The following is a 15,466-nucleotide window of genomic DNA, read 5'->3' as shown; positions in this document are numbered from 1 at the left end:
GCAGATTCGTTACTGACTCTCCCATCCGCCCCATTTTGCATACATTCAGGAGACCCTTCCAGACCTCATCCTGGCACACTGGTCATGTCTTCTCCATTTTGGCTCTGTGCTCATGGTGTGGAAAAACAGTCAAGAACTGAGGTCAGCACTCTGGGGAGGTGCCTATATAGGCACTGTGCACATAATGTCTGACAACACCACAAGGAGCCTCAATACAGGCTCCCAAGAGGATTGTTAAAAAATGTCCAGATCCAGTGTGACACCTGGGGAATATTCTACAGTAAGGAATCTGCAACTAGATAGTGTCTACCAGATAAGGCATTACCGAAGGTAAGTAACTTGTTCATTTAGTCCAAACAAATTTATGGTGAAGTTGTACCATCACCGATAATAACTAATCTCCCTGAGAATTTACTGTCTTTGTATGCACAATTAATTTGAAAAAAAAGTTTTAAAAATGCATGCTTTCCAACACAGAACGATTCTTTGGCAAGTTCTGTCTTTCAAACTAAAGATGGCCCCCTTCTTACACACTGTATTGACATGTTTGTGTTTGGACTCCTAAGCATTTAGATTATTTTTGTTATATTTTATATGATTTATAAAGAGTCTACTCACCTGTAAGGCAATATTAGCACCTTACTGGGGATGATTGAGGAAAGTTGAAAAGTCATAGGGCCTGATTTAGAGTTTGGCAAAGGGGGTTACTCCATCACAAATGTGCCAGATATCCCATCTACCATATTAAAATTCCATTATAGACTGTGGAACTTGTAATACGGCGGACGGGATATCCGTCACGTTTGTGACTCTAAATTAGACTAATAGGCTTTTGGAAATTGACTGGTGTCAACAGTCACCGCAGGCGAAAAGCAGATCAGTACACGTTTTCAATGCTCGTCTGAACTTGTGTGGTCTTTCCCCAGCCAGATGGAAGAATGGAGACAGGTTATAAATGTGCATTACTTTTATACTTTTTTCCATTCATTTTCATATTGAATACCTTCTCAGGTTTCAAGTGCAGTCTCCTTGTCAGTTACTAGCTTTATTCCTGGGCTAAGAAGGTGCTCCTCATCAACATTTCCAGAGAAGCATCCCAGGATCCATCAGTGGAAAGATACCACTTCAGATCAGTGGGTGCTCTCTTTGTGCAAGAAGGTTACTGCCTTGAATTCTAAACCATCCCAGCCAACACAAATCCCCGCCTTCATGTCCTAAGCTCAGACCACTTCCAGTTTCCAAGGACAAGGTTCACGTTCTGCTAACAAAAAGCTCCATTGAACCAGTGCCTGTACACCAACGCAGCACAAGGCTATATACCCTCTGCTTCCTTATCTTCAAAAAGAAGGCTCTCTCCAGTCAATCCTTGACCTCCAGTCACTGACTGGCTTATCCTCTCCAAACACTTTCACATGTTCACCCAGCAGGAAGTCCTCCTGCTGCTCAGGCAAGCTGACCTAATGTCAGCACTCAATCGGTGCATCATCAGTGCTTTTAATTGGTGGTAAGTGGATGGCACTACCAGTTCAAGGTCTTAACCTTCGGAGTCACTACAGCTCCAAGGGTGTTAACAAAGTGCCAAGCGTTAGTAGTATTGTATCTATGCAGAAACGCTGTACTTGCTTTCCATACATGGATGACTGGCTGATCAAGAGCAGCAAACAAATGCCTAGTGCACACTCAAAGAGAGGTGTCCCTACTTCACAAGTTAGGATTCACCATTAATGTAAGTCGAAGTCCAGCCCTTCCTAAACAAGGAATCAGGGAATACATACCCCAATGAATAGAGGGTGATGGCACTCCAACAGTTGCTCCCTCTTTTTCAAACACAACGTCCTCCCTCTGTTTGAACCATGATTAAATTATTAGTTATGATGACCTCATGCATACTGATTATGCCCTACACCAGATTACACACATGCACTCCAGACGTTCTTCTTGAAGCAATGGGCACTACTGAAATGGCATTGGGAGGATACATTGTTGGTAACAACCAGGGTCAGAACTTTGTTGGAACAGTAACAATCTGTTTCTTGGCAGCCCCTTTCAAGACCTAATTTCTGAAAGTCAACATCACAACCAATGCATCTCTTGTGGGTGGGGTGCTCACCTACAGAAGATGACTGTGCATGTTACTGGGACCCCTCAGTACCAGAGGCTTCACATAAACTGCCTGGAGATGCTAGCCATCAGTCTAGCCTCAAAACATTATTCAAACTAATCCAGAGCAAGACAGTCCTAATTAAGGCAGACAACAACAGCTATGGATTACTTCCTTTCCTTCCAGGGGCAGGCGGGGCCACTTCCCCAACTCCCTGCACTGACTTGAGATCTGGCACTGGACAGCCCGCAAAAATTATCACCTGTTGGTGTTGCTTTTGCCAAGGATGTAGAATGATTTTGCGGACCTGCTCAGCAGGACTCAACAAGTCCATGAGTGGGTACTCTACACCCATATCCTTCACAAGTACTTTCAACAGGGCTGTGCTGGGCTGATCGCCATTTCCAAAAACTCAAAATGGAAAAACTTTGCCTTAAGGTACCTGCCCCTGCAGTCCATGGGCAATGCATTATGGGTGGACTTGTTAGGCATATACACCTCTGCCCCTTATCCTGCACATAATGAAGAAGATGAAGGAGGTGCCCATGATCCTTATCTAAGTGACACTACCCAGAGCAAGATAGTCCTGGTTTTCAGTGTTCCCATAGATGTCAGTCTCTGGAAGAAGCTACCACTGTGGACAAACCTTCATCCAGGCCAGATCGGACACCCAGATCCTAGACAGCTGAACTCTGACTTTTGGCATCTGCTTTCCTAGATTTCAGCTATCTCAAATGTCAAGAGGAACACATGCTTATCTAGTAAAAGGCATGAAAGCCAATGACTCATGCCCGATATACAGCTGAGAGGAAAACGGTTGTGCACTACTATATCTCTGAACAGACCCCTTTAAGGTTTTGCTGCAGGAGATTGTCTATTACATTCGACACCTATACAAGGAGGCTGGCCTACTCTTCCATACACTTTCACTTAACCACATTTGCAGCGTACTTACAGAACAGAAAACACTGATCTTCAAGTTCTGTCATTAAGAGGGTAATGCCTAATACCTCCAAAAACATTCCCTGCACCTGAGCCCATACTTTCGTGTGACCTACAGTTCATTGGAAGGTGACCTTCGTAGTTGCAGTCACCTCCCTCAGACATATTAGTGAGCTTCAGGCTCTTTTAATCCAGGAACTATTCATCCAAGGTCACAAAGATAGAGTAGTTCTTTGTGTCAACCCAAAATTTTTGTCCAAAGTTCTCTTACCTTTCTCACGAATCAGGCCATCAAGCTACCAATATTCTTCCTGCAACCAGAGTCTAAAGCAGAAGGGGCCCTTCACAATCTGGATCTTAGGAAGGTGCTCATGTATTGTAGTGATAGAACTAAGCCTTTTAAAACACATTTGTTTAGTCTTCACCAAACAAAAGAGATTATGCCATCTATAAAATGGGTATTGCAAGAGTAATTGTTAAGTAAATCCAGATTAAAACGAAGCACTCACACCCTGTGTCCTCTAAAGCCCACTCTAACCACACAAGGGGGGCATTCGATCCTTTTTTGTGCAATAGCACCTCACACTTTAACGAAGCATTATTGTGTATACCTTCTAGTACTTCAACAGTCTAGTTGGCTAAGCTGTCCTAAGAACACTCTGACACCTGCATTATCTGCTCATTAGCTACCGCTTTGGAGACATCGTCTATGCAGAGCATATGTCTCTACTGCCACACATGATTTGAATGGAAAATGTTATTTACTCTGTAACCATCTGTTTGTAGCGTGTAGTGCTCCATATTCACATACACCCACCCTATCCCCGGAAGACAGCAGTGTTTTGATATTTATAGACTCCTTTTCACTCATTTTACTTTGCCCAGCACAATCTGTCTTCAACATTACTCTTCACTTACAATACTCGCCTGCTAAGTGGAAAGCAATCTGAGGTGAGACCAGTGTGCACATGCAATATGAACTAAGGGTAGATTCACATCAGGCCTTCTGACTCAAACGTGTGTGTAATATGTTTTTAGTTTCACTGTTTTAAGTCCACTGCATATGATCAAATATTTATTTGAAAGTTCAGTTTTTTTAATTAACTACGTAAGTAAAATCCTTTACTACTACACTACCAAGCTCTGGGACGCACTTCAGTCCCATGTTGCTGTAGAAGTAAATTCAGTATAAGGATGCAAAATTACAACAAATTGAAGTGTTTTAAGAGACATGTGTCATAAAAAAGAATACAATTGTATCAGTTCACCTTCATAGAGATTCCCATATCGCTACCCCAATAAAATCTAATATTTTGATATACAGGTGCTACAGTGATGTTCTCTACAATGTAAATTATGTTTGCAACCCACACCTTTACCTAAAAACACATCAACTAACAGTAAACCCACTCATTACCTTTAAAATAAATCCAGGATTTGTCAAGCGCATCAAGTCACCCATAAGGGTCTCAAGGCGCTGAATTGTAAGATTTAAGCTAACTGTAACCCAGCATTTCTTAGCCAAGGGTCCACAGACCATTGGAGGGTCCGCAAAACCTACTCAGGAGGTCAGTGACTGTATAACTAATATTAAAATATTGAATATTATTAGCAGATTGATCAGGTTTATGTACATAAAAAGCAAAATGTACAATTTACATTTTTAAAACGTTGTGTAAATGTAAATGCATTTGAATTGAAGTCTAAAAATTAAGTTGGTATCCTTACCTTGTGTCCTTGGAGCAGCACAAGTACAGCAAACAAAATTTGCCCTATGAACCAACAGGTCAGTTTACAAATACCAAATTGTAGTGGGTTGTAACTCAACCTACCACATTAATATGCGTGAGGCAGGTCACAAGTGTAAGCAGACCACCAAGTCTGTTATTGTTTTATTCAGGGCCAACGTAGCATGCCAGAGTTCGCATCAGCTTTTGGAAACAAAACTACATTTTGAAAAGATCCAACCTTCCACTAAAATTGAAATTACGAATTTTTCATATTCGTTTGTTTGTGAGCTAAATACAATATTTCAGAACTTGTGTATTTCATTGATGTATATGTTTTTCTGTACTCTTGTGTATTGGTTTGAGTTGCAAATCGTTGAAATTGCTTAGATCAGTGTTCCGGGATTCCAGAAATAACCTAGGGTGGGTCACAGATGTCAAAAGTTAAGGAACAGCAGTGTTGCCCCTGTCCATTGCCAAGGGTCGTGGGTATTATGCAGCAATTGAGCTCAAACGTAGCAAGGCTGATTAATTTATGTAGAAAACTAGAGCATTGTTATTAAGACAAATTATGCTCTACAGTTCGGCACCATTATTATCTGGCTTCCTTTTGCATTTTAGCACAAATTACACAAGGGAACACGTCTTTTGTAAAACAATAGTCACAACAATTAATAGTTTGGTTCGCATGGCATCATGGGAACGCGATTTTATTAACATAGGTCTTTCTACCACAAAGGGTAAAAACGCTTTGTAAAACAGAATCAATTTTGAAGGGTAGGACGAAGCTGTTTTATTCTGCACATCCCCGTTGATTTGAAACGTAATGTCAGTTTAAAAAAAATTATTTTATATTTTATTGAATAATATATCCATCATTAAATACTTGGCATTTAATGTACCTGGTTAGAGGATTGGTCGTTTTTTCCTGTTTATGCATAACAAGGTTTACAGTGCATTTTGCTAGTAACAGTTTGTGCCATAGAGCTTGTTGATTCATGTTGAAGTGTTCCCACTATGGCTACCAAATCTTTTTTTTTTCTTAACTCAGCTTCTCACTTTGTGCATATTTGATTCCTCTGTAGAAGAAGTTCATGCCCTCAACCATTTATATTGTGCGCACAACATTTTGCTTCTCCAGTGACGTGCAGCGTCATGTCCTTCCACACTGCATGTTTCACTAGCAGTTATCTTAACATGTATGTCAACAGTTTCTAAAGAAGATGAAAGTTGTTTTATATCCTTCTAGATTTAGAGTTTCCTCTTAATTAAATGTTTCTTTTGCGAGCGGTGCCTTTGTTGCATGAAAGAGTAAAAAAAACATTTCCAGACAAAGTCAGAATTAGGGCCTGATTACGACTTGGTGGATGGGATACTCCATCCCAAACGTGACCGATATCTCGTCCGCCTTATTATAAGTTCCATTATTCCTGTGGAACTTGTAAAACTGTAGGTGGAATATCCATCAGTGTTGTGATGGAGTATCCCACCTGTCACGGTCGTACTCAGGCCCTTAGTCTTTCCACTCTGAGGATATTGATGCCGCCTGAGCATTTTTTTTTCTGTTCGAAGCAGCTATGAACACATCCAAAGGTGGCCAATTATCTTTTGCTGGACTTCAGCCTGTTTGAGTTAGACCCCATTTTTAATGAAATCTGAAAATTGTGCAGCAGATTTTGGATTTTGTTGCATATGTGTCAAGCCCATAATTACACAGGAAACGCCACATCTGCAGAAACGCATATTAGTTGCCCTGCCCCACCATTTACACAAACCCTACTCGTAACCCAAACTGGAATCATAACTTTTTACCATACTGTGAATGCAACCCATGTATATACATGTATTTATCATCAGGGAAAATTATGTTGTAATATCCTTGTTTACTTAGATTTGTTGTAGTGACTTACCTGTACTTTTCTATGTAATTACATTTCATTGTGGAGGAGTCTATGGAATGGTATTCACTGAGATGTATTTGTTGTAATGCCCAAGTGACAGATATATGCAGTATTTATACAGTCACAACACTCCGATTTGGAGTTGGTGACCACAAAAAGGCTTTTTCTAATGTAAAAAATCAAATTTTAGGAGTTGGTAAACTTTTACCAGTTCATAAAATGGGATTCCGAACCCATACTGAATCGCTATTTAGAAAGGGGCATGTTATAGATGTTCCTTCCAAATACTGATTGTATATGTAGTGTATCAATGATTTGCAGCCATAATTCAGCTGCTGAACATTGCGAAGTTACTCACTCGAAAGTTGGAGTGGTAGTGTATTCACAAAAGGGAGGGGATCCCCGTTTGTGAATAGTAAAAAAAAATGTTTTATGGCAAATAAGCAGTGGTTCAGTGGACCACTACCAAGTCTATTTGTTTTTTTTTAAACACAGCCCCATTTCCTTTAAGGAAAACAGGCTGCATTAAAAAAATATATACTTTTTTTGAAAGGAGATCCACATAGTGGTCTGCTAACCTTAGCAGGCAACCATCTCTGTGATGGCCTCTAAACAGAATGAGCCACAATTTGTGATCTTTCTTATTAATATTCATGAGGTACATCCAATGACCCTTTCCAAATTGGAATTTCATGAACTAACCTATTGAGACCTAGGTTAGTTTGTAAAATTCTTTACTGATCACAAATTGCACCAGTTTTTTTGCAACAAGTAAGTAGTACTTCTATAGCTCTATGTTTAAGAAACTAGGACATTCACTCTGTGTCTCTAAATATTGCATTAGTGCAGTTTTAAAGACTACACCCTCAAAATCAATCAATGACTAACAATGCCTTTTTCCTCCTCCAGAATCTAAACCTTCACAGCAATCCCAGTATCACCTTCCGTGCACCAAGACATGTGTTAGGGTGGGTGAACCCCAGAGCATCATGGGAAGAATTTGCACATCTTTTAGACTCATTTGATTACCCAACTTTAGAACCTTCAAAAATAGTAGACACTAGCGAGTGTCAAGTTGATGATGCTTATTCTGGTGTCTATGTGCACAACTTTCAAGCTGGCTCTTCTGATATGGTGAGGAGCCTTTGTTCACAGCCATCAAACAAAAGAGAAGCAAGCACGGATGATGCTACCACTTGCCACGAAAACCATTCAGCAAAACATGGAAAAAGTAGAACAAAGACTCAAAGGCAGACAAGCATACAGGATGTAAAAACAATAGGCTACCCATTTGTGAACCCGTCCATAAACTTGAAATCTAAAGCCAGCATCTGCCAGAAAAACTGCACCATGGAAAATGGCAGACCCTCTGGTTGTTGTGCTACACACAAAAAACATGGAGTGTCATCTGTAAATACTTTGAGTCCATTGAAAAGCAGGTGTGTACTAACAGGTCTCCACGCCTGTGGTGACCTCAGTGTTGCAATGCTGAGACACTTTGCTAGATGCCACAATGTTGTTGGAATAACCTCTGTAGCATGTTGCTACATGAAGCTTACTACCCAGGAAACACCACGGCCACCTGGAGTTTTGTTCCCGCCTATGTCGTCTGAGTCAGTACAACAAATGGAGTTTGGCTATCCCTTGAGCACTTGGGTGTCGAAGCTCCCAGGCCACCAACTTTCTTACAAATCTCGGGAACTGTCATGCCACGCCATTGAAGACTATTGCAGTCGCCTGATGAATGAAAGCACATCCCTTAGCAGTCACTGTTTTAGAGCTGTGCTGGAGACCGTCATCCGGGATATTGATCCAACCATGAAGCGCGTAGGTGTACAGACAATAAAAAAATCTCACAAGCTCTCCTTTGAAGAGTAAGTAAACTGTGATAAATAATTCCATATTATAGATGATGGGTGTAGAATATTTCATAAATGTTGTGTAATTAACTGAAAGATATGAATCCTATTTGAAAGTATGAGTCAGAACAAATGTTGTGAAATTACCTGTACAGAAGAGTGATAAAGAAAACAAGTTTTGTTTTTATAGTACTGAAAGTAGGCAGTTTGTGCTTTCAAGAACTGTTTTTAACAGTGCTGGTGATGATGTAAGTCATCAGAGAGTTAACAGCAATGTCGTAAAAATAGCTTCAACTTCCATGTATGTTACTTTTCATGTTGAAGATGTTAAGGTCCTGATTGCATAAAATTGCAGTGTTATAAAGCATAGTTGCTGTGAAATGTAACTCCATGCTGCATGTGACGTCACGGCCTGATTTTGCACGTCAATGATACACACCAGGTCCACAAACAAAAGGAGTCAACCTTTATTTTTTGGTTAGTAAGGCTTGTCCATTTTACCCTTTTTTAAATTCGGATGTAGGTTACTAACATTATCTGACAGGACTATGCCCCAGTAGCGACTCCGTGATGGGCGGCTGTAACTATATCAAAATTTCCAAGTACAAATGAAGGTGGCTGTGGGTTTTGAACTTGGAAAAAATCTGTACTTGCTATAACTGAATGAGGTGGAATTTCCCCAAATGAGAGATGGTACATACAGTTTGAATTTGTCCTCTTTTGGCAGTTGCAGGAGGTCGTCCTAAGGAATATATACTTTTTCTAAGTGAAAAGGGTAAAGATCAGATTCCAGGAGCACAATTTTTCTTTTTCATTTTAACACAGACGGGCTGTCCTGATCGATAACTTGTAACCGCAGATTCCTCACCTTGTGAATTTCCCCGAGGTGCTAAACTGGATCCAGAAACTTCAAAGCAATTCTTTTGTGCATTGGTAGGTGGTGTTGTGCATGAGATGTCAAGGTCCCTATATTTCTGCCCGTTTCTTTCTTTCAGTGCCTTTTGACGGAGATCGGGAGCTATCAATGCTGTGTTTTGAATGACCTTTTTCAGCTTAGGAAAATTTCTCAAAACCTCAAGTGTGCAGCTATGGGCCCCAAATCGACATTTTTAAGGTGTGTTGGGACTGTCTCTGACAGATGTCAGAGACAGAAACCCACAACACATGCCTCTGGTTCCTTTGCATCTCACACAACTCACAATCATGTTCCTGCTACACAAAGATGAACTGCAAAGCAATCTGCAACCTTGGAGTCAAGTTAGCTATCAACGAACTTCATTGAAAGAAGTGGTTTCAGTCAAGAGCATGGGTGTGCTCTCGTTCCTGAGAAACAATTGCATCAGCCGTCAGAATCGAAGTTCAGAAGTTTAGGGAAGTCAAAGCGATCCCCCAAAAAGCACAAGTCAAAACATGGGTCTCCTTCCTTCTGCCCCTCACACCACTTTTAGTCGCACGATACGCTGGGTCCCTTTAGCAAGCAGAGCTATTCCACGGAACTCACTCCAGAAGTATTCCAGCTTCCACTTCCCCTTGAGCGGACTGCAACTGCAGATGAACTCCCTCAGCTACTAGAGGCTGTGGAGAAAATCTTTGGTACCCCACCGGCTCTCATTCGACTGCCTTCGAACCCCATGGATCTAAATGGCTGCCTGTCAGGACAACGTTGATAGATCCTTTCCCGACACTGACTGCACCACTGGACCCCCGCACAAGGTCAGCCACTTCTTCAAGCATGGCGCTACAGGTTTCAGCCTTAGTGCAACTTCCACTATCACACTCTGCTCCACGACCAACGCCACTGGCTCGAATCTCATTGCTGGTACCAATGTCACAAGTGCTAGATATGGATTTTATAGTTCTGGCGGATTCCCAAGCTCTGCTCCTATCTTCTAAACCACAGCACTACAGTCCACTAATGAACATGCCCTTTGACTGCTCTAGACTGTTTTGAGTGAAGGCTGCTTGGCCCTAGAGGCATTTAAAGAGAGCAAGGCCACCGTCTGCACTCTATTCCTAACTCAACCTGCACAGCAGTTCTGGCACAACAACAACTCTTTCAAGGAATCGGTAGGGGTTTTCAGGAGAGGCAAATGTCAATATGGGCATCAGCAGCACCAAGCTGGGGAGTGGGCCAACAACATCCAGGCTCCAAGGGCAGTGCATTACCCAAACCCAACCCGCGCCCCTGCAGCACTCACAAAACCACTTGAATTTGTCTTTGGCGGCACATGATCGCCCTGTGGGAGGATGGGTAAACGTTTTCCTTCTTGGATGGCAGGGCATCATGCCAGAGCAGTGGGTGCTGCAAATCATCAAACACGGATACTCACAATCCTTTCTAGACGGGATGGTAGCACTGTACTTGCCAGATACATGTTTTCACATTCCTGTTCTACAGTTTCACAGGCATTACCTGCAGTTTCAGGTAGGCCACAAGCACTTATAGCTCTCCGCGCTTCCTTTTGGCCTCACCAGCACACCTTGGATTTTTAGCAAGGTGAGGGTTGTCACAGCCCATCTGCAGAGGTTGTGAATACCAGTCTTCCCATACCTCAACAGCTGGCTACTGAAGCATGCTCGCCTCAAGCAGTTGTAGGCCACCTACAGACAACAGCTGACCTACGGACATTGTTGGGCTTTTCCATCAATCTTACACCTGACTCCTACACAATAGCTCGCTTTTAATGGAGCTGTCCTCCATACAGTGCTCTTTCGAGTCACCCCTCTTCCTCAACAAGTTTGGAACAATTAGCTATGATCCTGATGTTTCAACCCTTAATGTGGATCTCAGTTAATCTGGATGGCAGTAAGGATGGCTCTCATACTTCTGGGCCTCTTGGCCTCCTGCATTCTGCTTGTGAATCATGCCAGGTGACATATGCACGCTCTGCGCGCTCTGCAGTAGAATCTGAAGTATCGGTTAGCTCAGCATCAATGTGACTTGTCAGAATTTATCCGAGTGTTGAAGTAGTCTGCAAAAGATCTTCAGTGGTAGCTTCTCAACAGTGATTGGACCAGCGGCAGACCTCTTTCCCTACCCCGCCCGGAATAATGTTTGTGACAGATGCCAATCTTTGCTGGGTTGGGGAGGTGTTCTGGGAGAGGTGGAGATAAGAGGACTCTGATCTCTAGTGGAAGTTCACCTCTACATCAACCTGCAGAAACTGCAAGCAATTTGCTTAGAGCCAAAGGCATTTCTCCCAACCATCAAGGGGGAACGTGTGCTAATTCTTATGGACAACATGACTTCTATGTGGCATTTGACGTTGTGGGCCCTTTGCCTTTCATAGTAGCTGAATGCTCAGGGCATTTCCCTGACCACACAGTACCTGGCAGGATCTTTAAACACAATGGCAGATGAACTCAGGTATTATCTAGCAGATCACAAATAACAGCTGCACTCGAAGGTGGTACAACGGGTCTTCCTGCAATGTGGAGAACCCGCATTCAGAGTTTTACTCTTTAGAGTTCCTAAGGCACCTCCCATTGAGATACTCCTTCAGAGATACTTTCTGCCTGCATTGAAAGTTGTGACTCTTGTACGCCTTTCCACCCCTCCCTCTTCTACCCAGAGTACTCAAGAAGTTCAAGAGAAACCAGCCCCAAGTAATTGTAATAGCTCCAGCCTTAGCATGGAAAGTGTGGTACCCAGAACATCTGATAGAGACTTCTAGATGCTGATTCCTTACCTTAGAATATTCACCAGGTGTCAGGCTGGATCTGGAAATTTTTTATCAGTCCCCTTGCACATCAGTAAGTGGTAGTGTTCAGCTCCGATGGAATCGTCTGCATCATCCACGGCACAAGTGACTTGTGCCATGCCTATAATGTTTGCTTTGTTGGAGTTGCTCCTCGGAAAGAGCCGCCCATTCTAGCATCACCATCTGGCATCGCCCAACGCTGGCTATGACCAGGACCACACAGCCTGAATCAGTGATGTAGCCCTATTCACCTGGAGGGCCCTTTGAGGAAAACAAATGGAGGGGATCTGAGGATCCCTATGACTACTCTGAGCTCCTAGCAGAGTCCATGGCACGATATGATGACCTGGCTGATGCCAGTGTTTTGGATTCCCAACAAGACACTGGCCTCCTCTCACAGTGGCTACAGAGGAAGGGGCTTCTTTTGCAGTGGTGGTCCGGAGGGCGGGTAAAGTCCGGGACCTGCAACTGCCCATGGCCAAGGTCAAGACCAATGTCTTGACAGAGGTGCTTTAGCCTGGGCTATCCTCATCTGCACCCTTACTCCCCTTTGATGAAGCCCTCACAGATGTCCTGCTCGGAGCTTGGGCTAAACATTGCATAGGTATTCCTGTGCAAAGGACCATCCCCGCCGCAAGCTCACAGGGATCTAGCTTTCCTCACCTAGCATCCCATCCCTGAGAGCATGGTGGTTCAGGCCTCAGCCTCTAAGATAAATTCCTGCACGTTCCCTACCACACCACAGGATAGAAAATTAAAGATGCTGGATACCTTTGTTAAGAGAATTTTCTCTTTCACTAGCCTGGCACTGCTGTCTGTGAACTACGCATGCATATTGGGCTGTTATTCTGACACTGTGTAGGATATGCTTGCGCAAATGCTGACCATGGTCCCGGAGAAGGCCAGGCCATACTCTCCCAAGCTGTTGCTGACTCGAGAGATGTGGCAAAGTTCACTATCAGATGCGGACTGGATACGACCGACTCACTGGGCAGAGCCATTGCCTCCACAGTGGGGCTACAACATCACGCCTGGCTAAGGACAACTGGCTTTTCAAGGGATGACCAGGCATCCCTTATGGACATGCCCTTTGATGGGACTGGCCTTTTCAATGACAAGGTGGATTCAGCTCTGGAATAATTTAATTATAGTATGGCCATCAATAGGTCATTAGGCTCACCATGGCCTCACAACAGTCTCAATCTGCCTTTTACCCCTTCTGTGGCTACGGTAGTGACTATCAGCCATGTCCCTTTCCCCATAGCCATCACGGACAGGAGGAGTCACAGTCTTTTGTGGCTGCGGACATGACGTACACAAGCCTCGTGGGACCCAGTACGTCCCCATCTGGCAACCATAACTTCAAACCCTCTATAATATGGTCTCCTATCATCATGGGTACCTAGTTGGTTGCAGGATCCGAGACCGCCTGCATCAATGGCGAAAAATCACCTCTGACAAGTAGGTGCTTCAGATTGTCTAGCGAGGCTATGCCCTACTATTCCAACAGGCCCCTCCACACTTGCCACCGTCCACCGTTCGGATGACCTGAGGACCACCTTGCACTATTGCGACAGGAGATACTGGTTCTTCTGGCCAAAGAAGCCATTGAGAGGGTGACGTCATCAGAAGTAGGTTGTGGTTGCTATTTCTGCTACTTTCTTCTGCTGAAAAAAATCGGAGGGCCTGCCTCCTATTCTATATCTATGCCCTCTCAGCTACTTCCTGACAAAGGAATAATTCAGGATGTTCACCTTGGCTCAGGTTCTGCCTGCCCTCGACCCTGGAGACTGAATGGTAGTACTGGACTTACAGCATGCCTGCTTCCATATCCCCGTCCTGCCAAGAGCATTACCAATTCTCTATGGTCCCTTTAGCCTTACAGCAGAGGTCAGGGGTCTAGTCTTCCCATACCTCGAGGACTGGATGTTGAAGGTGGCCTTGCCCCAGGCACCGAACTCCAACCTCTAGACTACGGCAGACCTCTACATTTGCTGGGGTTCACTATGAACGTGTCAAAGTCATGCCTGACTCCCTCTCAGACGTTCAATTTTATCAGAACTATTCTGGGTACAGTGTAGTTTCAGGCTTATCCTCTGCTACAGCAAGTCCTGAATATTTGCCCTGTGATTCAAATGTATCAGCCTGTATCATGGATTGCCGTGAGATTGCCTCTGAGGCTGCTGGGTCTCATGGCATCCTGCTTGTAAAACATTCAGTTGGCACATGCATGTTCTGCAGTGGGATTTGGCGTCCTAGTGGGCACAGCATCAAGGAAATCACTTCAACCAGGTCTAGATATTGGAGAATACTGCAAAATATCTGACTGCAATTGGGACAGTGGAAGACTGCTTTTTCTTCTCCACTGGGGCAGCCATCTGGGAGAGGTGGAGATCAGAAGACTCTGGTCTCCGGCTGAGCCTCAGCTCCACATCAGCCTATTGGAATTGAGAGTGATTCACATGCCATTGAAAGCCTGTTTTCCTTCCATCAAGAAATGCTGTGTAGCCGGGCCGTCACAGCCATGGCTACAATACAAGCCCCTGGCCCGTCCGAGTGGTGCCCCGGGGGTATGGTTCAGGATGACAACCACCCGGAAGCAGTTTGAACCCGGATATCCGGGTGATAACAGCATCGGAAGAGGAAAATAAAGGGTCGACGGAGAAAGAAGAGGCACGCAACTCCTGGGAGCCGGAGGAGAGGAGAAACGTGAAGCCGGTGGACGAAGAAGCAGATCCCGACAAGAACCAGAGGAAAGACCTGAGTACAGAGACGCCGATCCAACCAGGCGAGATAGACGGCAGGACCCGCCACGTCCCTGGAGGGGCGTGGCTATCCCAGGTATGATCGTGCCTTTGTGTTAATTATTTCCCACTGTGGGCCCGGAACAGGAGTGAGAGGGGTTTTGTAGGGGAAGGACCGGGAGGAAAAGGTCTCGAAGACAACTGAAGAGAGTGCATGTAAACGTTAACAACCCACGGGGAGGGGCTGTGAGATAAAACAGCCCAGTAACAGAACTATAGAACTATTAAATGATTTGATAGTACACTAAGAACACTTGTGGGATTGGGGTGCACGTACCCGCTCTGACCCGATCACCTATCACCCTCTGCATGGTCCAAACCAACCCCTTTTTTGTCTCACTTCCCCACCTACTAACCCTATTTTAGGAGAAACCCAGAAAACCCACACTTACCTCCTTTTTTCTGTTTTCCTTGGGGATGATCACCAACGC

At 44.0% G+C, this 15,466-nt stretch overlaps 1 protein-coding gene across 5 annotated transcripts in view; it reads left to right on the top strand.

Annotated features, from left to right (window-relative positions):
- METTL25B (methyltransferase like 25B) overlaps positions 1–15,466 on the top strand; it is a 237,649-nt gene that overhangs the window by 175,576 nt on the left and 46,607 nt on the right. For all 5 annotated transcript variants that reach the window (XM_069217836.1, XM_069217835.1, XM_069217834.1 and 2 more), the window contains one exon: positions 7,581–8,545. In XM_069217836.1, the coding sequence (XP_069073937.1) occupies positions 7,581–8,545 (965 nt within the window). The remainder of the gene's footprint in view (positions 1–7,580; positions 8,546–15,466) is intronic.

This window comes from Pleurodeles waltl, chromosome 12 (genome assembly GCF_031143425.1).
Source record: "Pleurodeles waltl isolate 20211129_DDA chromosome 12, aPleWal1.hap1.20221129, whole genome shotgun sequence".
Taxonomy (NCBI): domain Eukaryota; kingdom Metazoa; phylum Chordata; class Amphibia; order Caudata; family Salamandridae; genus Pleurodeles; species Pleurodeles waltl.
The sequence above is the reverse complement of the archived record's forward strand: the minus strand, read 5'-3'. Positions and strand labels throughout refer to the sequence as shown.